The sequence below is a fragment of the Solenopsis invicta genome, chromosome 11 (assembly GCF_016802725.1).
Source record: "Solenopsis invicta isolate M01_SB chromosome 11, UNIL_Sinv_3.0, whole genome shotgun sequence".
Classification (NCBI taxonomy): domain Eukaryota; kingdom Metazoa; phylum Arthropoda; class Insecta; order Hymenoptera; family Formicidae; genus Solenopsis; species Solenopsis invicta.
The window spans coordinates 12,086,933-12,110,653 of record NC_052674.1 but is presented as its reverse complement, the minus strand read 5'-3'; the positions used below and the strand labels follow the sequence as shown (position 1 = coordinate 12,110,653).

Sequence of the window (23,721 nt, the reverse complement as noted above, 5' to 3'; positions counted from 1 at the left end):
TACTAAAGAAAGATTATAATGTCATTTTTTATTTTACAATTGTCTGTACATACCTATTTTTTTCTAATATAATTGTTATTGTTTTTTAAATTGTTTTTATTATTGTTTATAATGCGTATGAATAATTCTATATATATATATATGTGTGTGTGTGTGTGTGTGTGTGTGTGTGTGTGTGTGTATGTGTGTGTATGTGTGTGTGTGTGTGTGTGTGTGTGTGTGCGCGTGCGTGCGTGTGTAATTACACTCAGTCGACGCAGTCACACAGAACATATATAAAGGCTACGGTCCACTTGATGCTACAAATGCTTCTAAGTTTTTTCGATTGGTCAATTTGTAAAATTCATTGTTCCGATTGGTTAATCAAACGCTTCGAAGCATTTGTAGCGTTAAGTGGACCGCAGCCAAAGTCACACGCAGTCACACGCAGCGTACGATATTAGGTTTGTTCGAGTTGCTTAAAATGCCCAAAAATTTTTGCACTTGAGATGAGATAAATATATATTAGATCGTAAGAAAAAGAGAGACGACAAAGAAATTAATTCAAAAAGGGCAGCAACACGAACAGGGGGTCAATCATGTAATTTCACGTGGAACTTATCACTTTTTATTTTTTCATTTTTCACTCATAGAGAGTTCACGTGAATTTTTTCACGCACAGTGATTATGCATGGATAATGCGCGGAAGTTCAGTTTGCGTTCCGAAATTCACCTTTAAAGGCTCGAATCTGTCATCGCAACTATCAAGCAGTCGTGAAAAAGGTTTCTACCTGCTTTTATAATATAACTTTTACTGTAAAAATTTAATTATATAAAAAAAAAAAATTTTTTTTTAATATATTCATAAATAAATAGCAATATTTCTTAGCTATATTGCTATTTATTTATGAATATATTTTTAAACTTATTTATAAATTTATTATCTATAAACTTATTTTACAAATATAATATATATTACATTTATTTTTGATGATCCATATATTGTAACAACTATTTTATTATGTAGTAATCTAATTCTAAAAATTACATTGTAATTTAATACAATGTTTTTCAAAAATAACTTTAATTTAGTTTTATATTTATGCAAATTTTAAAGTAAATTAATTTTATTAGTCATTAAATTTAACTTTGTTTAATTAAAAAATATTGAATAATTTAGAATACGAACTTTGATCAAAACTGAATTCTCCGCTCACACATGTATTTTCCAAATTTATAAGTTATAAACATTTACATGATTGATTAATATTCTATTTCACAAGACGCACCTTTCTTATATCATTGTGTATCAAAACGCGTTAAAGTATATTTTTATCTAAATTTGCATTTGATGAAGCCTCATTCTATATAATTATCAAAATATCAATTTGTCAAATATAAATATCAAACTTAATTATATCACAAAAGCATTATTTTTATTTATGTATGTACATTACCTTATCCTATCAACGCAATGCAACACCAAAAAGGTTAACCTCTTCAATAATACCTCTTCAAACTGTTACCACATTTTCATTCTTATTTCAAAATACATAGAATTTATTAATTCCCTAAATTTTTACCTTTTCACCATCACGGCTGATGGCGAAAAAGTTCACGTGAAAAAGTTCATATTTCCGCTCATGAGTGATGCCTCGTGCCCACAGGACGCAATAATCGCCGCGCGATTCTGCGCAGGCTTTCTTGCATATCTTACTAGCATGGAAAAGGAATATAAACAAAATATAATCGCTAAATGTCTATTCACCTAAAAATTCTTTTCAGAACCACCAAATTATTTAACGGTGGAACATTTGTCAAGAATGCAATATTTAATAAAAAAAAAAGAAAATATTAAAGAACCAATATATTTTTAATTTTAAAAAATGATTTATTCCCTTACCTTTCCTACTTTCTCACGTTTATCTTTGTTGTTATGTATATCTCTGTCTGTGCAAAAATAATAACATAATACTGAATCAAATTTATACGGATAGATCTACAAATGGTATAAACATAACGTAACGGAGATTATTCTGCATTTTGGCGTTAATAATTTTGCGTATGTAATTATATGAATATATTATTGTTTATACGCAATAGAAACAAAAACATAATTACATTAAACTAAATAAATTTATATTTAAAATTGAAAACAAAGTATCTGAGACATATTAATTTATTTCTTTATCTTTCTCACTTCCAGTAAAAATATTTCATACATAATTATATATAGTTATACACAAATATGTAGACTAATAAAGTAATAAACATAAATAATAAAAACATTTGATCTATAAAATTATTCATGTTCCGAGCGCGCGCGTGCGTTATCGTTACCGACTCAGCGTCGGTAACTCAAGCTACCTACTATGACCCTGCGAATCGTTGCACCTCACTGTACACTGCCCGTCATTGATTCGACGGGTCAGTGTAGGAGCCTAATTTATCGACATGATTTATGTAGGCAGAGTTGGCAATGCCAATAATGCTGAACACGCGCGCATTTCGAAGAGACGCTTCTCGAGACATAGAAGTAATACAGACTATTAAGAAAAATAATATAATAAATAATCAATTCTTTATTTGTTCACCTTTCTTTCTTCTCTCTTTTAATTTAGAAATGCAAAAATTCGTTATATTATAGGTCTATATCTTTGTACTTATCGAGAAAAACATTTCGTAACATGTGTTTTGAATTATATATTTATCTAGACAGAAATAAACGGCAATAAAAAAAAAACACGTATAAGACGGAAAAAATAAGCAGGTTATTTAATAAAATTATAAACAAAATATGTTTTGAGTAATCTTATGCCTAAAGTTAGTCTACTTTAGTTACCGACACGGATATTATAAGAGATGAAAAACAAAATACAATCGGCGAGTCTTTTGTTTTTATCTCTGTCGTCTCGTGCAACTATGGCAGGCAAAGAGGATATTGTTCATCGAGGCCGCATTATTGGAATGTGGGAACTTGATGCAAGTGTGTGGGATATTGTACGTCGTATTCCGTGCCATGAAAGCAATGTGCGTAAGTGGATCAAGTGATGGCAAGAAGAGGGAGCGAAAGGTTTGAGCGATAAGCGGCAACACAATCATAGGCAGCGATTTAGGACCGCCGAAGAAAATAGACTTCTCGTTAGTGAGGTAGATTCGAATACTTATCTTCCGGTGTCGCATGCTGTAAATCAATTAGATTTACAGATATCTGATAGGACAGCGCAAAGACGTTTACACGAAGCAAACGTGCACTGTTATCGTGTTGCACATAAAATTGCTCTAACAAGCAAACATCGTAATAATCGCGTCGATTTGCGCTGCATCAGTTAAATACAGCTTCACCGGAAGATTGGGATCGAACTATTTGGACGGATGAGAAGGTATTTTGTTTGGCGCATGATCGATGCCTATATGTGTGGAGGCCTGAAAACCATCGTCTTGATCCAAAATACGTAGTTCCTCACGAGCGAAGTGGGCGCATCACTTGTGCTATGTGGGGCTGAATAAGTGCACATTGTCCTGGAGAATTAATTGAAGTGTCGCCGCATATGGACGCCTTCAAATATGTGAATATTTTGGAGACCGTGTTGTTTCCCAACGTTCGACAAATATACACAGAAGACGTTATGCCGACACTTTGATTAATTTAGGATAATAGTGCTGTCCATACTGCCCGCATAGTAAAAGAATGGTTCGCTCAACATCCAGAGATTGAAGTTCTTGATTGGCCACCTAAATCCCCGGATCTCAATTTAATTGAAAATGTTTGGGGAGCAATTGCAAATTCGTGGGATTGTGATCATGAGAAAACTAAAGCAAATCTGGTTGCGCACGCGAGAAACATATGGAAGGGCTTAAGAAATAAGCCTGAATATTTTGAATCGTTAAGCGGTTCAATAAAGAAACGTTTGCACCAAATAGTTGCACGAGAAGGCTGGACCGACTACTGAGTTGGTCTCAGTAGTTTTAAACGGTTCTTTTCAGAACTACCAAATTTTTAGACGAAGGAACACTCAGATTTGCATAATTTTTTAATAAAAAACATTTTATTTATAATTTTATTAAATAACTTGCTTATTTTTTCCCGTCTTATACATGTTTTTTTTCATTGTCGTTTATTTCTGTCTAGATAAATATATAATTCAAAATAGGTAATAGTATATTTCAGTAATAAAAACAAATCTATTTTTCGATAATCATTTTCATAAAAAACCAATAATATAAAAGTGTTCCAACAATAATATTTATTTTCAATAACACATATACGTATACATACGTATACATATATACATATGACATATATGTTTTTATACTATTTATACACAATATTACAAGATTATTCATCAGCTTTAAAAAGTTTGAAATAAATATTTTTTAATAAAAAAAAAACTCCCGACTGCTGCCAAAAGTTGGTTTAATAACAAAAATTAAAAAGTTTAAGATTAAAAATTAATTAATAACAAAAAAAATTTTTTAATTTAAAAAAAAATTTTAAAAATTATAAAGTTAATTAAAATTAAATAAAAATTACAAAATTAAAAAGTTAATTACAAAATTAATAAAAAACCAACAAATTAATAAAAATTAACTAAATTAAAAAATTTAGTAAAAAATTGGAAATAAAAAACAAATTAACATAAAAACAGAAAATCAACAAAACTAAAAAATAATAATAAAAAGATTGCTTTAAAAAGTTTGAAATAAAAATCAATTAAACAATTAAAATAACAACAAAAAATAAAACTACGGATACTAAAAAATCGTTTTAAAAGTTTGAAATAAAAATTAATTAAAGCTAATACTAATACTTGACATTTCAAACGTTAATTATATTTTTAGCACATTATTGTACTAATTAAAGATTAAAATTAAAATTTACACTTTGTTTAATAAAATACTTTTTTTTCAATAATAAATTATACTTAACCAGCAGTCGGGAGACGCCACGCTGAATAATAAATATAACATTACATTATATCTTGAATAGTTATAACATTTAGCGTGGCGTCTCCCGACTGCTGGTTAAGTATAATTTATTATTGAAAAAAAAGTATTTTATTAAACAAAGTGTAAATTTTAATTTTAATCTTTAATTAGTACAATAATGTGCTAAAAATATAATTAACGTTTGAAATGTCAAGTATTAGTATTAGCTTTAATTAATTTTTATTTCAAACTTTTAAAACTATTTTTTAGTATCCGTAGTTTTATTTTTTGTTGTTATTTTAATTGTTTAATTGATTTTTATTTCAAACTTTTTAAAGCAATCTTTTTATTATTATTTTTTAGTTTTGTTAATTTTCTGTTTTTATGTTAATTTGTTTTTATTTCCAATTTTTTTCTAAATTTTTTAATTTAGTTAATTTTTATTAATTTGTTGGTTTTTTATTAATTTTGTAATTAACTTTTTAATTTTGTAATTTTTATTTAATTTTAATTAACTTTATAATTTTTAAAATTTTTTTTTAAATTAAAAAATTTTTTTTGTTATTAATTAATTTTTAATCTTAAACTTTTTAATTTTTGTTATTAAACCAACTTTTGGCAGCAGTCGGGAGTTTTTTTTTTATTAAAAAATATTTATTTCAAACTTTTTAAAGCTGATGAATAATCTTGTAATATTGTGTATAAATAGTATAAAAACATATATGTCATATGTATATATGTATACGTATGTATACGTATATGTGTTATTGAAAATAAATATTATTGTTGGAACACTTTTATATTATTGGTTTTTTATGAAAATGATTATCGAAAAATAGATTTGTTTTTATTACTGAAATATACTATTACCTATTTCTCACTTTTGTTAAATTTGAAACATATATCTGATTAATATTTTTTAAGTATAGAAAACGTACGATAGTTGTACTATACTAATTAAAAACAGGACTTAGTGCTTGTTACTTAGGTTGTGTTCCGATATTAACTGCCAGTACTGAAAATGTATAGTATATGTGACGTGAACTATAAATTTTCAGTACTGCCAGTAAAAACGGAACACAGCCTTAATAAAAAGAAAATCAGCACATTTACAGTCTTTGTTTTTAACTGTAATTTATACAGGTTAGAAACCATGTGTAGTAACTATAACTATAAAGGTTAGAAACCATATAGTGGTTACTATTGGTTATAGCCCTAAAATATCCTAGACTGAGCGATTCCCCGGGTTTTTGAGAAGTCGGAGAATTGACGCCATTTTGAGGAATTGTTTTATTGGTAAGAATTGACCAATAAAAATATATAGTTACGTATAATGATCAAACTAAGCTATATAAACTTTCTACAATAAGTGATTAGTCGGTGTCATAAGTCGTAAACCGAGAGAATTGATCAATCACAGTCGAATATTCTCTTCACATTCGACTGTAATTAATTAATTCTTATGGTCTATAACTTACGCCATCAACTAACAGCTTATTGTAGAAAGCTCAATATGGCTGATATTCATAGTCGATTTTTATTTTAACAATGTCTTAAGTAACGTTTTAAGGTGATAATACGGCTCTCTGATTGGTTGATGACATCTTAAGATGATACTTAAGACGATCTTAAATATAAGAATATATGAATACCGGCCCATGTGTACACCCAAGGACTTTGATTCTGTCCATGGGGAAATTTTTCAAACTGAGAAGTCGCTATATTTCTACATACTTACAGTTCATGATTAACGTAACGACCAATAAGCTCTAGTCGTTTCATTAATCATGAACTGCGAGTATGTAGAAAGTGGTGACTTCTTAGTTTAGAAAATTTCCCCATGGACAGAATCAAAGTCCTTGGGTGTACATACTGAACGCCATGCTTGTCTAGTCGTGTTCATTATAGGCCTAGTTAACATCGAGTACTTGATACGCATACTAACTAAAAACTTTATATTAAATTATCTTAATGCGTATTTTCGACTGCAGTAAATTTTAACCCAGGTTTGCCGCCATTTGCCGAAATTGTCCAATTAGAACGGACGATTGTGAAAAACGCTCTTACTTTTGACGATGCGGGTATACATGATAGATATATTAAATTATCTCGATTTATATTGTACCTGCTTAATATATTATTCTTTAAATTCTTTGCCAAAATTAAGATAATTTAATAGAAAATTACTAATTAGTACGCGTATCAAGTTTTCGGTGTAAACTAGGTCATAGAGGCGACATTTTTTCGATGGTTTTTGGAATGTAGACTTGCTCATTAAGCAAGGCGAACGTAGTTGGTTCTTACTTGTGGATTCAGGAGAATTGCCTAGGGGGATCATGTGACTATTTTCGATCCTGTCCTATTTCTGGCATCACCCACGTATCTAATAAATCATAATATCTATGAATTTTATATCGTTGCGTGTGTAATGCCGTTGCGCATATAAACATTTTATTTAATTAAACTCGATGGATGGCCGTAACGCTTCGTCTAAGGTTTAGAAGCGAGTGGCAATCTTATGTGACCTTGTCTAAGAAGAAATTCATTACTATGCCATGGCGGTAAATATTGCATATTTATTTTATATTTTTTATTTTAATAGATATTATATTTTATATTGTAACTAATTTTAATTAGGTACAACTGTTCATCTATAAAACATAAAGTAAATGAGCATGTGGAGACAGCAATAAATAGGTGAGCTACAATTATTAAAGTATTGTGAATACTTATAAGTCTGTATTCCGAAAACATATTTTTTATTAGCATATGAGGTTTGTTTCGTTGCACTTTTACTTAACACGGATATGAAATAATTAATACAGAAGAAAGAATGTAACAAAATACAAACATTTTTACAAGCGTATTCAGAATATGAGTCATTGTTTTTTTAATAAATGTAATGTGAATGTGTACATTCAGTATTAATTGTTAAATTAATATTATTAATGTATAATTGTTAAATTAATATTATTAATGTAAAAATAGTAATAACAAAACTTAATTATATAATTTTAATATTTATTTTATATTTTATTTATATTTTATGTTTGCCTTTATTGCATATTGATTAAATATATATACAGTTTCTCCCATTTGACAGAGCTGTAATTGAGCACAGAACAGAAGAGATAATAGATCAAAATAAAGAAAACTATCCACCCTCAGAATCACAATCCATTGATGTAGGACTGTATAGGTAAATTAAAACTGTAGCTTCTCACGATATTAAATTATTTTTAACTAATAATTATAATACATAACATTGTTTTATTTATAAATTTATTCTACCTATTACAGTTCTATGATCAAAATAATAGAAAGAAGAGATAATAAAATGATCAACCAAGAACATATACTGAAGAATAAAAAACAAGAAATATGTTGGTATGTTATAAAATGCACTTTTATTTTTATTGTTTCTTAATAATGTTTGATATATCAATTCAGTGAATCTTAATAATACTATTGAATTAAAATAGAAAACACTTATTAGAAATGTAATATTATCAAACTATTAGAACATATGCATTGGCCATTTTATCAAAATTTTAAGAAAAAGATGACCATAATATTATATGGGATAGTTGGCTATACATTATATTTTTGAAAATGAATGTAATATTTTCTAAAGTAAAAGAAATATTTTCTAAAGTAAAAATAAAACTTATAAATTTATATATTTTGTATAAACACGTATATGTATCTTAAATATGTGTATATATAATTACGTATGACTTTCAATTAGTTATAATTTTAATATTGCAATAGTAACATCAATTATAATTTTAATATTGCAATAGTAACATCAAAAATAAAATGTAATATTATAGTAATAATGTAACAGTTATAATTCTTTTAAAGTAAGGAAAAGAAACAGATTTCTATAATTTTAGACAAGCAATGTATGAAAAATAAAGTGAGCCATCTTATCCGAATTGTAAGAAAAAGATAGTTATAGTGTATTAAAATTAATAGTGAAAATTAAAGATATATATTGATTATTTTTCAGACTATAAGAATGCACTATTTAGTAGCTAATTACTGGAGAAAAAATTACAGACTATGACTATCTTTTCCGTATGGCCATAATATCTCAATTTACCCTACTTGTGATTATTTGGATTTTCTATTATTTCTTTTTAATATATTTTTTTTTTTACAGCTCCAAATCAAGTTGCGAAAAAAATGTTGAACCGTACGTAATTTGTATTTTTATTATAATGAGCAATAATTATATTATAATGAGCAATAATTACTATTATTATTAATACAATTTTTATGTTTATTATTTTTCTAGAAGTCAAGTTATTTTAGAGCAGAACGTACAATCTCCAGAACAATGCTCACCCATTTCATGTGGCATAAGATCCCCGAGTGTTGAACATAAACATGTTGCTTATTCATCTAAAAAATTGCAGAAAAAACGTTTTTGCGATAAAGAATTAAATCACAATCATGTTCGCAAATATTATAATCGTCGATTGCAAGATAAATCTCTCGACCGTCGATCACGAGATCAAAATTCTTATGACCATCAGTCGCGAGATCATAGTTCTGATTCTTGTCGATCGCAAGATCATGATTCTCGCGATCGTCAGTCGCGAAATCATGGTTCTCGCGATCGTCGTTCGCGAGATAATAGTTCTCGCGATCGTCGTTCGCAAAGCCATAATTCTCGCGACCGTCGTTCGCAAGATCATGGTTCTCGCGACCGTCGTTCGCGAGATCATGGTTCTCGCCATGATGTAAGAAGAAAGGTGAAACAAGTAACCAGATGCGCAGTAGACCATACTCTAGACCAATCAGAAGTGGGTCCAAATTTTAAGATTCAATATGGCTACGGCTCCGGTACTGAGACGTATTTATACTTGTATTTATACGTGAATTGGAAATAATCGGTGAATCGGAGAAATTCAAAGCTACTAAAAAAGGAAGAACGTGAAGATAAAGTTGAGACTTTGTACATTAATGAAAATTGTGATAATTGTTATTTCAAATTTTTTAAACTTGGATTAGAAGAAATTTGGAAAATTATAAGAATGAGCTTATGTCTATGGCTAAATTGTTGTATTTCATGTTTATAACAACAGTGTTTATTAAAACAGTAATTTGTGTTAAAGATAACAAATTTCAAGTATTTTTACATTTTTATATTTATTTTTTTTAACAACATCTACAATTTAAGTACGTGTGACTACATATAATTGTTTCGTATTCAAATTGCGCGGATATATTTGGACCCAAATTTCATTGGCTCACCACATCGAGCCACGCCTCTTACCGCGCATCGAGCCGCCGACGATGCGCGTTGTTTCACCTTGTTTCTTACATCATGGTTCTCGCGATCGTTGTTCGCGAGATCATGGTTCTCGCGATCGTTGTTCGCAAGATCATGGTTCTGACGATCGTCAGTCGCGAGACCATAGTTCTTGCGATCGTCGTTCGCGAGATCGTGGTTCCCGTGACCGTCGTTCGCGAGATCATGGTTCTCGCAACCGCCGTTCGCGAGACCATAGTTCTCGCGATCGTTGTTCGCGAGATCATAGTTCTTGCAACCGTCGTTCGCGAGATCATGGTTCCCGCAACCGTCGTTCGCGAGATTATGGTTCTCGCGTCCGTCGTCCGCGAGATCATAGTTCTCGTGAGCATCGATTGCGAGATCAGAGTTCTCACTACCATCGTTCACGAGATCAGAGTTCTCACCAGCATCGATCACGAAATTATAGTTATCATGACAGTCAGTCACGAGGTCACGGTTCTTACGATCGTCGGTCACGAGATTATAGTTCTTATAGTCAAGATTGGAACAAAAAAAAATATGTATCTCGAAAATTGCAAAAACGCTTTTCGCATAGTAATCAATCGGGTGGTCGAAACAATTACTATGATGCTGCTGAACGATCGAAATACAACAAAATATTGTAAGTATATATTTTAACGATAAGAATACTTACATTAATTGATACAACAAAAAAATTCTTCTGTAAACATGCAAATGATATTAATGTTATAGACACACGTGGGACACGCGCCGGGAAATGGGTCCAAATGAGGAAAGAACGAGTATTAAAACACTTGGTTAATGTTCTAAGTAAATAGGTATGCATGTATATATTAATACATATAAAATTTTTATTAAAATAAAATTTGTTAAAAAATTAGTCAATATAATTTTAATTTTAAGAAAATATGTAATCGTCACTCAATACATATTTTATATTTCAGAAGATATGGAGTTGATTAGAAGTTGCTAATAAAAAATGGGTCTCACAAAATAAAAAAGTCGAAGAGGCAACCAGGCATATTCAAGTCACAATGAGCGAATGTCCAGATTTATTTTTTTTTGTTTTACGTTTGAAGTTTATTTTTTGTTTTACGTTTTAAGTTTTGAGAAAAAAGTTTAGACTGAAATATAATTTCACTAATTTCTGTAAAGATAAATACAATTATAATAATATAATTTGTTTGAAAAGATAAATACAATTATAAGAACTACCTATAAATAAATAAAAATTTTTATATATAAAACAGTTTATCCTAAAACATTATTGAATTATCCTAAAACATTATTGAATAAATAAATAACGGTTGACTGTTATAAATTGTTAAATTATTCAATTATTAATAATAAAATATTTCAAATTTCGTGCACATTTCTATCACAACGCATGCTCAATTCGTTACATTACGCCGTGATGACTGGTTTTCTAACCTGTACAATTGCTAACTTTACTGATTGATATCTTGGTTCGCGGGGCAGTCCGACACTTTTTTCTGCCAGATTCGTTCATTTCGTAGAAAAAACGCGTCGAATGAGCCTAATTTCATCAAAATTGGTATATTGTTTGTCATTTCGAAATGTCTTACAACTGTAAATCACTGAAATTCCCCACGCGGATGCTTTCAACGCACAGCATTGGTTAATCGATTTGCTAAACCTAACTTTATTGCTAACCAATGATAGAACATATAGACGACTAATATCATTTATTGTCTATTAATTTAATAGAACAATTAATGATAATTATACGCTTTAAACCATGCTTGGTTACTAAGAAGTTCATGTGCAAAAGTTGATATTATATCATGTTGTAGTTACTGAGAACTAAGGTAACAAAGGTACACCTTCGGTGAAACGCATACTCCCTCGCTTTTTGCCAACCGAAGGTTGGCAGCAGTCGGTCGTAAAAAATAAAAAGCACTAAGACCTAGCTACGACCATGATGTAAGAAGAAAGGTGAAACAAGTAACCAGATGCGCAGTAGACCATACTCTAGACCAATCAGAACTGGGTCCAAATTTTGAGATTCAATATGGCTACGGCTCCGGTACTGGGACGTATTTATACTTGCATTTATACGTGAATCGGAGATAATCGGTGAATCGAAGAAATTCAAAGCTACTTAAAAAAAGAAGAATGTGAAGGTAAGGTTGAGACTTTGTACATTAATAAAAATTGTGATAATTGTTATTTCAAATTTTGTAAACTTGAATTAGAAGAAATTTGGAAAGTTATAAGAATGAGCTTATGTGTATGGCTAAATTGTTGTATTTCATGTTTATAACAACAGTGTTTATTGCAACAGTGATTTTTGTTAAAGATAATAAATTTCAAGTATTTTTACATTTTTATATTTATTTTTTTTAACAGCATCTACATTTTAAGTATGTGTGACTACATATGATTGTTTCGTATTTAAATTGCGCGGATATATTTGGACCCAAATTTCATTGGCTCATCACATCGAGCCACGCCTCTTACCGCGCATCGAGCCGCCGACGATGCGCGTTGTTTCACCTTGTTTTTTACATCATGGCTACGACCGATGAAGGCTTCCTTACTATTCATTGTGTTGTTACACTAAAGGTCCAATAACATATTTGTAATTTTTTTTTTATTTTTTAGTAAACTGCAATATATACTATACAATATATTAATATTTATACTATATATTATCTATTTATATCTGTATTTTTAGTTGAACATTTAAATTTATAATTCTAACTCAAAAATTTATGTTTAAAGAAAATTTAGCAATTATATTACCCTATGTAAAATCACTTGAATAAATATAGGCACTAAAATCCAGCTACGACCAAAGAACGCTTTCTTATTATGAAGGCGTTGTTACATTATCGGTCCAAAAATATATCTTTACTATATTATAAAAATCAAACGCAGTAATCATGTATGTACGTATGCATGTCAGAGTTCTCTTCATAACTATTTGTTTCTGAAATAATGTGAACAGATCTCCTAACAATCTTTCCTGTTTAACGTCTTCTGAGTCAGTAATATCGAGGAAATAAGCACGCGTGTCATAGTTAGCATTAATTATGTTTTACGGTATATTTATTGGTGTTTTTATGGTACGTTTATTGATAATAAATATACAATCTATTTTCATTTTGTCTCAATAAGTTTGTCTAATTCGAGTCTTCTTTAATGAACCGCAAAAAAAAGTTATTATAATAAGATCAGAAAATGGAATTAATGCAAAACTTGACGCAAACATTACACTGCAATTGTTTAAGGACAGGATTGCCTCGATCAATCAAGTAAAAAATAAAAGAAATAAATAAAGAAAGAAAGAAAAAAGTGGTTATCAATTTGTAATTTATTAAATATTCGTAAATATTTTTGTACATGTTTACACATATACGAGTATCAATATCCGAATAGCCTGTAACACCTGCGTCAGCGTCTCAATATCCGCACGTAACATGTCCTAATGTCTGTCCACAATGTGACAATCAGTTTGCTGATATTAAAAATATATAAAAGAAAATATAAACAATGATAAAATTAGTAAACTCATTTTCATTTATGTGTGAATAAAATATTTAACATTAGTATTATAATATAATATTACAAAATTTCTTCAACTTTGCTTTTTGTGAAAAACTTTTTTTTTAGTCGTCTTTACTAAAATATTGTTTTTATATTTTTTAAATCACGTAGCTTTAGGAACATTAAATATTGCACTTACTTTTCTTATAGAAACGTCTCATTTTACTTTTAATACTATTTATTTCTAATTCTTCTTCTAACGCTAAATATTTTCTTGAGAATACATTTTTTTTCATTTGACGTTTTGTATAATTCGCAAATTATAAAAACCTATTTTAATTTAATTCCAATTTGTAACATAATATTTTTAGATGTATTTATAATATTTATAATGTATTATAATACTTTTAAACATTAAGACGATGCTGGAGTGACGGCCGAACTCCGACGGTCCTGCGCCATCTTCTAAGTGGAACTAATAATGTCGATAATATTGGCATTTTTAATTCCATTATCATATGAACTCCTGCATTATCATGGTGTTCGAATCAACGAACATCGCAGCGAGACATATAGGTGCTCGGCTTTGCGTGTGTGCAACAGCAGAGCACAAGCACCGAGCAATCCATTTATTACGTATATTTTCTTCAACAAGAGAAGCTATCCAAATCAGTACCGTATACTTACAATTAGATAGGCACGCTTGGGCCATTTTGTAGATGGAGTATGCGCGAAAAAAGTTTTTGTCCGGCCTGTTGGGTTTCTCTCATTGAATAGGACATATGTACATTAAAGATACAGAGTGTCTCATTTGAAATATCCCAAGTAATGATCTCAAAAAATATTGAAAATACGGAAAAACATTTCAGATAAAAGTTGTTTGAGCTAAAGGAGGACAAATAATAGTACAATAAATTTTTGAAGAAATCTATTTTTCAAAGCCACATGAAGGTTATAGGAATTATATGAATTCTTTTATATAATTTAAATCTAATTGTTCTAAATAAAAATTTGTGTAAAGATAGCAAGACTAAGAAATCAGTATTTTAGATTTTATAGTTTATTCTGGCATTTTTATAGAATATAAAATATATTATAAACTATTAATTTTTCAATAAATATACCGAATGTTTTATGTACTGAATAATAAGGTGAATCAATTGATGTCAATACGGTGCTTTTAAAAAAATTATGCAATTTACAAAAATAATCAAAAAAATTGGAATTGGAAATAGAACCAAGGCATGGAAAAACATTATTGATGTAAAAAGAACTTTACAAAATTCAATTTTGCAACCAATTGGTATAAACAAATTATTAAAAATTTACTCTAAAAGAGAACTAATTGCGCCAATCAATTCTACGAAAAAAATTACTAAAAAAATGTTGCAAAAATAAATTTTGCAACTAATTTGTTTATAACAATTACGAAAGCGTTATATATGTTTCTTGAGTTATTTTTCTCGTAGAATCGATTGGAGTAATCAATTTTCCTCTACAGTTAATTTTTAGTAATTTGTTTATAACAATTAGTTGCAAAATTGATTTTTGCAAGCGTGCTTTTGTCATCAATAATATTTTTTTATGCTCCGGTACCATTTTTAATAGTTTGTTTGATTATATTAGTCTGGGCAAGAACAGGTTTTAATTATTTATATAGTTTATACAGTTTATTTTAAAAATATTAAGGCTAAATAATCAAAGGGTTAGTGAGAATGTTCGCGCGATACTCAATACGTAAGCTTCTTCCTGTTCAAATGAGCTTTACTTCAAATATAACTTTTTATTAACGATATCATAAGTGTACATACAAGAAAATCGTGTTCATTTTCTAGTAATTTTTGGACAATTAAGAAAGTATATGCTGCACACGTAATAACGTTTTTGTTGGGATAACATAAACCTCCTCAATTGTTTGCTGTTATTAAAGATGAAAAATGTTGTCACCAGTTAAAAAAACTTTGCAGTATTCGCATTTAAATTTTTTAATTGCTAAATATAAAGTGTGTTCTGCTACATATACAAGAAGTAGCCAAGTGTTGTCTTCGATATTGTTAAGGTCTTCTTCATCAATAACACATGCATTTCTTAATGATACAGGTATATTTCCCAATAAAAAATCAATTTAAAATATCAATGCATGTTTTTAAAAAAATGTTGTAAATTAATATAAAGTTTCCTATCCAGATAGGAAAGCGTGTAGAATTTTAATTTTAGTTTTATTTTAAAATATAAAATATGTTATAATTTAAAATGTAAATTTTGAAATTATTAATTTTAAAATTAATTATTGAAACATATAGCAATCTTTAGCAAATGAAAGCCTGAAGTAAATGCTTAAATAACTGTAAGAATCATGTAACACAATTGTGCCAGTAATTATGAAAGTGGTCTAAATCAGAAATCTATAAAAAATTAATGTATCCATATCTTGTGTAAAAACATGTTTTGTGTTATGATTAAATTATTTTTTTAGATTTTTTTATTTAGACATTTTTATAATTACCAACACAATTATTGCTGAATACATTTTACAAACTAATTTTGTAATTATTTTAAAAATTATTGCAGTATATCAAATTGTAGAATTATCATAACACAATTATTGTAAAAATATCCTATCTGGGTAGCTTCTGAAAAATTTTGGATTTATTTGAAATGTTTGGAAATAATGATTAACAATGGAATTAAGAAAATAAGAATAAAATCATGATTAGAAGGAAATCTGGAAATACAGTTATGGAAAAAACAAATTTGTTTAAAGTTTATAAAAAATGCAGTTGCTTGAAGTTTTAATTTATTTTATTTTTTATGTATTCCGATTATTTTTGTGAAATAAGATTTCTAAATTATTCTAAAAAATGTATAAAAATACGATACTTTTTATCTTAATCAAAGAGAAAATTTATTTTTTTACAAAAATATTGTTGTACAAATTTTTATTAGCATAATTATATGTTAAAATTTATATTTACGCAACTTAACTATTAAATGGAATTAATTACATTACAACTTCATATTTAAGTATGAAAATAATTATAGTAAAGTGTAGGTAAATGTTCCGTGTCAGAGAGGTCAGGATCATGGTCAGGATTAGGAAGTGTGGTTATTTCTTTTAAGAATTCCACGCTGGACATGGAATTAGTGGGTGAAGAAGGGGTGATGATTTCTTCTATGAATTCCACGCTGGACGTGGAACTCGTGGGGGAAAGAGGGGAGGAGATTTCCTCTAAAAATTCCACACTGGACGTGGAATTCGAAGGGGTAGGAGAATCAAAGAAATTTACAGGGACAGGAGAATATGATGGGCTTGGAACGGAGGACAAAGGGGTGTCGGGATAGATTCGGTATGTAAGCTGTGAAGATATTGTGGGGGCTGGAGAGGGTGGCGGAGGAGAAAGTGAGTCGCGCTCCTCGGGGATAACAGGGGAAGGCGAAGGTAATGTGGGCATCTCTGAAAACGCTGCCCGTCCAGGAATTGGTTTCTGATTTAGATTTTTGCGTCTTTCTGTTGTTAGGATCTTCTGAAGTCTTTCCACTCTAGCGATGGGGTTGCGATTTCCTAGGGATGAATATTTTTCCTACTGGAAATAAAGATACTAATTAATGACTCGATGGGGGGGGGATTCTGAAGGAGAAATGAGGGTGGAAAATTAAACTTACTTATTCAGACGGTGGATTAGATGATGCTTCCTTTGGCTTGAGGATCTCGAGTGCTTTCCTCGGAGAACGAGTCGGTCTCAGCAAGAGAGCGTTGGTGGAAGGTCGGCTTCCTGCGCATTAATTTTAATTAGAATCTTCAAATATTTCGAATAATGAGTCGTAAATCTCTCCAATCTGATATTTTAAAAGTTTTAGAGCATTGATTTGAGATTCCCAGCGAGTATCGGAAAAATGCTTTAATGTTAATTTTGAAAAGTGATTATTTAATACACTCCATCATTTTGTTAAAGCGGAAAAAAAATTATAAATTGTCTGAATAATTTTAAAGAAATTGATCGTCTCGAAAATAATTTTTGCTGCATCATTAACTATTAAATTAAGGGTGTGAGCTGTAGAAGGCACAAATAAAGCCCTAGGATTAATATTCAGAATATGTTTCTGTAAACCATTATTTTTTCCTTTCATATTGGCTCCATTATCATAACCTTGTCCGCGTAAATTTTGTATGTCAAGATTAAATTCTTTTAATTTGTTAACTATGTAATTGGTGGATGCATTTGCCAGTCGAATTATAAATTTCAATAAAGCCTATAAAGTATTCTTCTATTTTAACACTGTTATTTTTTATCGATACAAATCGCAAAATAATTGTCATCTGTTCTTTACGACTAACATCTGGTGTGCAGCCTAAGATTATAGAATAATATTTAGCTTTTCTAATTATTGACAAAATATAAATGAGAATATTATTGGAAAACAAAGAAATTATTTCATCTTGATAGTGTAGTGCACTTTCGTTTTCTTTTTCATACGGCAAAGATGGATAGCAAGCACTGAATCGAATTTAGCAAATAGTCTCATTAATTTTAAATAATTTCTGTTGTTTCTTTGGTGAAAACATCCAATGTTCCCCTAAATGCAAGACATTGTTGGCCTAAGAATTTTACGATTTCTATTATTCTTTCGATGACTGCACGCTAGTGTTGTTTTTCCATTTTGAACAATTTTTTCGTTTGACTGTCAATTGTTGTTTTATTTTGCAAAGCTTGTCTTTGTTAGTAGTTTTCAAATATTTTTTTAAATAATTTTCTTATAATTTTTTCCCATATCGAACATTCTAAAAATATTCATAGCATGTTCAATTGATACCGTTTTTCACATGAGAAGTTATGGATACGGTCGACGTTAGCCTGTAGACTAAGAGCGTCTATCAGCGTAAAGCGGTGAAGACTCTGAAGAACATTTGGCGTAAACAGGTAGAGCGTAATTATAACAAACTTAAGGGCATAGATCGTATTAGATTTACTCTACCTGACGATTATATGTTTAATAACCCTGTGGATAGCGAGGGTTGCACACTCTGGTTGTAAAAAGAAGTGAAATGGGTGAGGACATAAATTCCTTTAATAGTGATGTGACTTATGACGATGCAAATAACGAAACTAGTTTCATCGATGATTTAGACTATTTAGAATATTTGGCGAGGTCAGCACCTTATGATTTAGAGAGATTCAAAAAGGAGGATACGCGATGGAATGTGGCGATGCATTAGTATGGATAACTATCATTAGTATGGATAACTGCAAACTAACTTAAGAATACTATTTCAAAAATGATAAAACTTTTAATCTTGGTCAAAGGTTTGCACAAATTGCAAGACATTGCACTTGCACACGTAGCAAACGAAACTATACTGGAAGCCTCTGTATTGAGCTCTCAATTAAATATCAACGTATACATCTATAATTATCCCGCACATTGCGAGATTAAAAAGGAAATACTCAACGAATTTTGCAAAGAAGAAAAGATTAAAACCCTAATAATGAAAGATAACAGAATTGCTGTAGATGGAACCATTTACCTCTCAGCAGTCCTGTCTAAAGATCAAGCACTAAGCTGGTTTGAGTATTTTCACAAGCAAATAGGTTTATCCATTTATTTAGATGAAGCAAGAATATTCTATTACAAGGAAAAATCTGTATCTTATTGGTTTATTAAAGAAAATTGGGATACAATTGAAGACACATTGGAGTAGTCTCATCATCATTGGAATAGATATTTTATTCTATTCAATGAATACGGTCCATGCAAGACTCATGCACGAAATAAACATTTTAACATTTTCTGATTCATTTGAATAACCAACATATGTTGTGTACTGTCAACATTAAAAATAATTAAAATGATTAAGCTACTAACATCAACCAAGAAACTGCATACACTGCAAGATTATGCAATTGCACATACAACCGATAATATGATACAAAAAGCTTCAATTCTAAGCTACTAATTTAATAAGAATATTTATATTTACAATTTCCTCGGAAACCGGGAAATTAAAAGCCATAATTACGCTAATTTTGCTAACAAAAGAATATATTATATTATTTAACAATGAGTGATGACAGAATTGCTACAGACGACACTACTCGTCTCTCAGCAATCCTGCCAAAGAATCGAGCGTTAAGCTGGTTTAAATATTTTAGCGAACAAATAGGCATGTCAATTTACACAGATGAAACAGGAATATTTTATTACGAGAAGAAATTTGTTCCATATTATTATATTAAAAATAATCTGAGCACATTCGGTGACACTACCAATTGGACTCACGATGACTGGAAGAAATACTTCTCTTTATGAAAACAAATTGGTGCACCCATAACCTGGGAGCAATATAAACATCTTCATGCGTCTTGATTTATCTGAATAATGAACATATAGTGCATAGAATTAAAAACCCTCACATTAACTTGCGCCCAAAATAAAAGAAAACGGAATGCAAATATTCCCAATTCTTTTTTTTTTAACAGATAGAATAGAGCAGCTAGAAGATCTGCGAACAAGAGCGTTATCCGCCGATCGGAAGCTGTAGAATTTGTAAAGAGAACCCGTTGAAGGACTCTAGGCTAATATAAAATGTTTAAAATTTACCCATCTCCAGATGAATTACAGCGATTACAGGATCTCGTATTACCCCATGCTTTTGATAAATTACTGCGAGATGCCACAAAATTAAGCTTCCTTTTAGACATCGATGTTTATTTCTATCATTTTTTTGACATTGAGCAATAAGACAATCCAGTGGTATCGACTTTCTTGATGAAAAGATAGAATTCTTCGTTATGGAAGATAGTAGAATCGCAATAAAGGGAATGATTCTCGGCGATCCTACCTGAAGTCCAAATGATGAATTACTTCAAACAATTCCAAAAAGGAAAAATGTCGGTCCAAACGGATGAAACAGGAATGTATTATTATGAAAAATCAATGTTACCATGTAATGTTATTAAAGGAAAATTGTGTCTCTTTGGCGAATCATCTCTTTGGTCCCGAGTCAAATGGAATTATTATTGGAACTTATGGAGAGACAAATGTACGACTCTTACAGGCCGATATATTCTAAGATACCATACTGTTCCGCTTTCCTGATTCATCTAACAATAACTTACAGACAATGTCTTAAAACTACAATAATAAATTACGTAAAATTAATCATACTTATACTAAGATCTAGAGATATAATCAAATATATCTATTAGAGCTTAAGAATTTATACTACTACATATATCCTTTATCAGTTCTTGTTCATAACGACACTAGGATGTCATGTTAATCGTACTTCTACAATAACAAGTCGTAGAAATAGTTATCTATTTATACTAGAATTTAAGAAGATATATATGTTAGCATATCTCTGCACTATAATTACCATCATTGTATCCATTACGATTTAAGAATATGAAATTTATTAATGTTAACCAATTAACCTTAAAATAATGCAAAAAATCAAATAGAAAAGAATTCTACTATTACTACTTATGCGCTTTTATCAGTTCTTGTTATGACAATCTACGCTATATAGGATACCGTGTTAATCATTTTATGAAATTAATAAGTCAGAAATAATTATTTACTTATACTAGAATTAAAAGCATGTATTAGAGTATCGCTTCGTTATAATTACTACCTTAACCAATTATATTTATTGAGCGAAAGAAAATGCGAAAATCAAATAAAAATCTTTTGTTACTTGCATACACATTAATTACTTGCTTCTTTCTACGTTATCACGTTAATCAATTACCTTTATAACTAAGGTAATGCAAACTAAGCGTTCACTAACAGATAAGTTGCGAAATCATACAGATGATGAGTTAATACAAGTCCATTTTTAAATTAAGATACACTTGAAATATGCGAAAAGAAAAAAACTAATACAAAATCGTAAAAACACAAAATCAAAATAAACTTCAAAAAGTGTTACTTTTATACGTATATCTTTTATCTTTCTTGTTAAACTTATTGTTAGTATTATCAGCAATAACTATATAAGCCAATAATTATATGATCAAAAGCAGTAAGATAAATGGACCGGTTTTGCAATGTTTAATTATAATACCAACGTACATGAAGCAATGAAACATACTCTGTACGAGTTAGTTTTCGGAAAAATAGCAAGAATTCCTTCTAATGAACCAACCACATAACAGTGATATATAACATTATTCTTTTCATGTACTCCCTCAGTTATGTAACAGTTACATGTTGGTTTACGCGGGAGCAGCCTAAAGATACAGTGAAACATAAAGAATGAGGAAAAATAAATTTTATACGCGATCCAAGTCCTTGAATTCGTCGAGATTCCTCTCAACCTTTTTACGACAAATTTTCTTCAAAGTCCTCTGAGCTCTACGCTTATAGATATCCGCTCTAAAACTACAAGCTATCGAGATCTTTATCTATAACTTCTCGCGTGGCGATACGATCCCATACTCCCTGCGAAGGAAAAAGTGCAATGTCTTGCAATTTGTGCAAACCTTTGATCAAGGTTAAAAGTTTTATCATTTTTGAAACAGTATTCTTAAATTAGTTTGCAGTTCAAGAATCAGGTATATACGTTTATGACGGATATTTTAGATAAGTCAGGAAACATAGAGGCAATGGAAATGCTGACATCGTGGGGGGAGAGCAATTTTTCGGGGCGAGTATCTTAGCCTACTTGACCATTGAGGCAAAATATATTTTTTATTGTAAAATGTATGCATTCACGTATATAAATAATTTTCATGTATTTAATGATTTTTATATATTAATTATTTATATTTATATACATATAATAATTGTAAATTTTTTCCTACTTTCGGTAATGCCTACTGTTACATCCTTCCGAAACTCATAAAAAAGCCTTCCGATCCTACTAAGATATCTGTCTCTTTTTTAATTAAAACAAGTTTTAACTTCCTTTGCAGTGTTATAATTCTATTCTATTCTAATAGTTCTTGCAGTGCTATAATTTTTTTCATTTATTTGATCAACTAAAATAATGATTTTAAATAAACGTACTTAAAGGAGAAAGAAAGATTTATCAAAAAAACGTTGCAATCGACCGATAGATCGCGATCGACTGGTTGGGCACTCCTGCTATAGATGAGTAACAAGATTATGGCTAGAATTTCCGTTATGGTCTGGAGTTTTAACTCTCATATTTAATTCAAAATATGTATGTGCAGTATCAGCCCATTGTGAAGCATATTTTAAAGACTTACGCAAACATATTTACAAAAATATACAGGATGTTGCGTCATCTTACCGATATACCGAAGCGTACGTAGTTGTGCAGCACCATGCGCGCCTGTACGAATAGGCAACAAGTTACACCGACATGTATGACAACGCAACACCCTGTACGATTAGCTTAGTATTAGCGTATTAGGTCCCAAAATCTTATAGTGATTTCAGCTGGGTGTACACCGGTAAAGTGGCACACTAATGCGCCCCAGACGAAATCGCTATTAGGTTTGAATTCCGTCAACGCCAATGCGTTTTCAAAAATTGTAGAGTAATGCGTAATCGTAATAATATCAACAGGTTCTGTCAACAGAAGCGAATAAGCAGCGAATAAGTAATAATATCGTTATGTTTATTACATTATTATTACTTATTTTCATTTTAATGGTGTACTTTGTATACCATTTTTACGTCCATTATGGGCGATTCGGAGAACTAATCCATAAAATACCAGGACCACCAGGTTATCCAATTATCGGTAATTTGTTTCTTTTTGCTAACTAAACAAGGTAAATAAAAATTCTCAAAACATTTTTATAATTAGTTAATTTTAAAATATGTAATTATCAATATTATTGCGTGTTTAATACTCTTAAAAATTACATAAAATTATCAATAATTTTTTATGATATTTATTTCCTTTAATAGTAGCGATTGTGTGGTCTAGTCTGCACATTTGCTTTTTATGCTAAAGATCCGGGTTGAAATCTGCTCAGTACAGATTAAATATTTTTGCCATCTCTCGGGAAGATAACGTCATACTACCGAGAGTACTTTTAACAAGA

General features: G+C 29.9%; 3 protein-coding genes across 6 annotated transcripts in view; 2 read left to right on the top strand and 1 right to left on the bottom strand.

Annotated features, from left to right (window-relative positions):
* The first annotated feature begins 7,244 nt into the window (after nt 1–7,244).
* On the top strand, nt 7,245–8,485 carry LOC113002940. The gene is made up of 4 exons (XM_039454751.1): nt 7,245–7,469; nt 7,546–7,605; nt 8,012–8,107; nt 8,209–8,485. Exons 1-4 carry the CDS (start codon nt 7,381–7,383, stop codon nt 8,333–8,335), a joined length of 372 nt encoding a protein of 123 aa, XP_039310685.1. The 5' UTR covers nt 7,245–7,380; the 3' UTR covers nt 8,336–8,485.
* A 1,693-nt stretch (nt 8,486–10,178) lies between these two features.
* LOC113002942 lies at nt 10,179–11,439 on the top strand. Its single transcript, XM_026130107.2, has 3 exons — nt 10,179–10,832; nt 10,925–11,010; nt 11,137–11,439. The coding sequence occupies exons 1-2, from the start codon at nt 10,244–10,246 to the stop codon at nt 11,008–11,010; spliced, it is 675 nt and encodes a 224-aa protein (XP_025985892.2). The 5' UTR covers nt 10,179–10,243; the 3' UTR covers nt 11,137–11,439.
* A 5,143-nt stretch (nt 11,440–16,582) lies between these two features.
* The window catches only part of LOC120358916, a 97,426-nt gene continuing 90,287 nt past the window's right edge, over nt 16,583–23,721 (bottom strand). For 3 of the 4 annotated variants that reach the window (XR_005575800.1, XR_005575801.1, XM_039454749.1), the window contains exons 3-4: nt 17,366–17,475; nt 16,583–17,286 (exon numbers count right to left, since the gene is read on the bottom strand). Coding sequence is in view for 2 of the 4 variants with exons in the window: in XM_039454749.1 (XP_039310683.1) it covers nt 17,366–17,475 (110 nt within the window). In the remaining 2 variants the exon portion in view is untranslated. The remainder of the gene's footprint in view (nt 17,287–17,365; nt 17,476–23,721) is intronic. The other variant, XM_039454750.1, reaches the window with a different exon arrangement.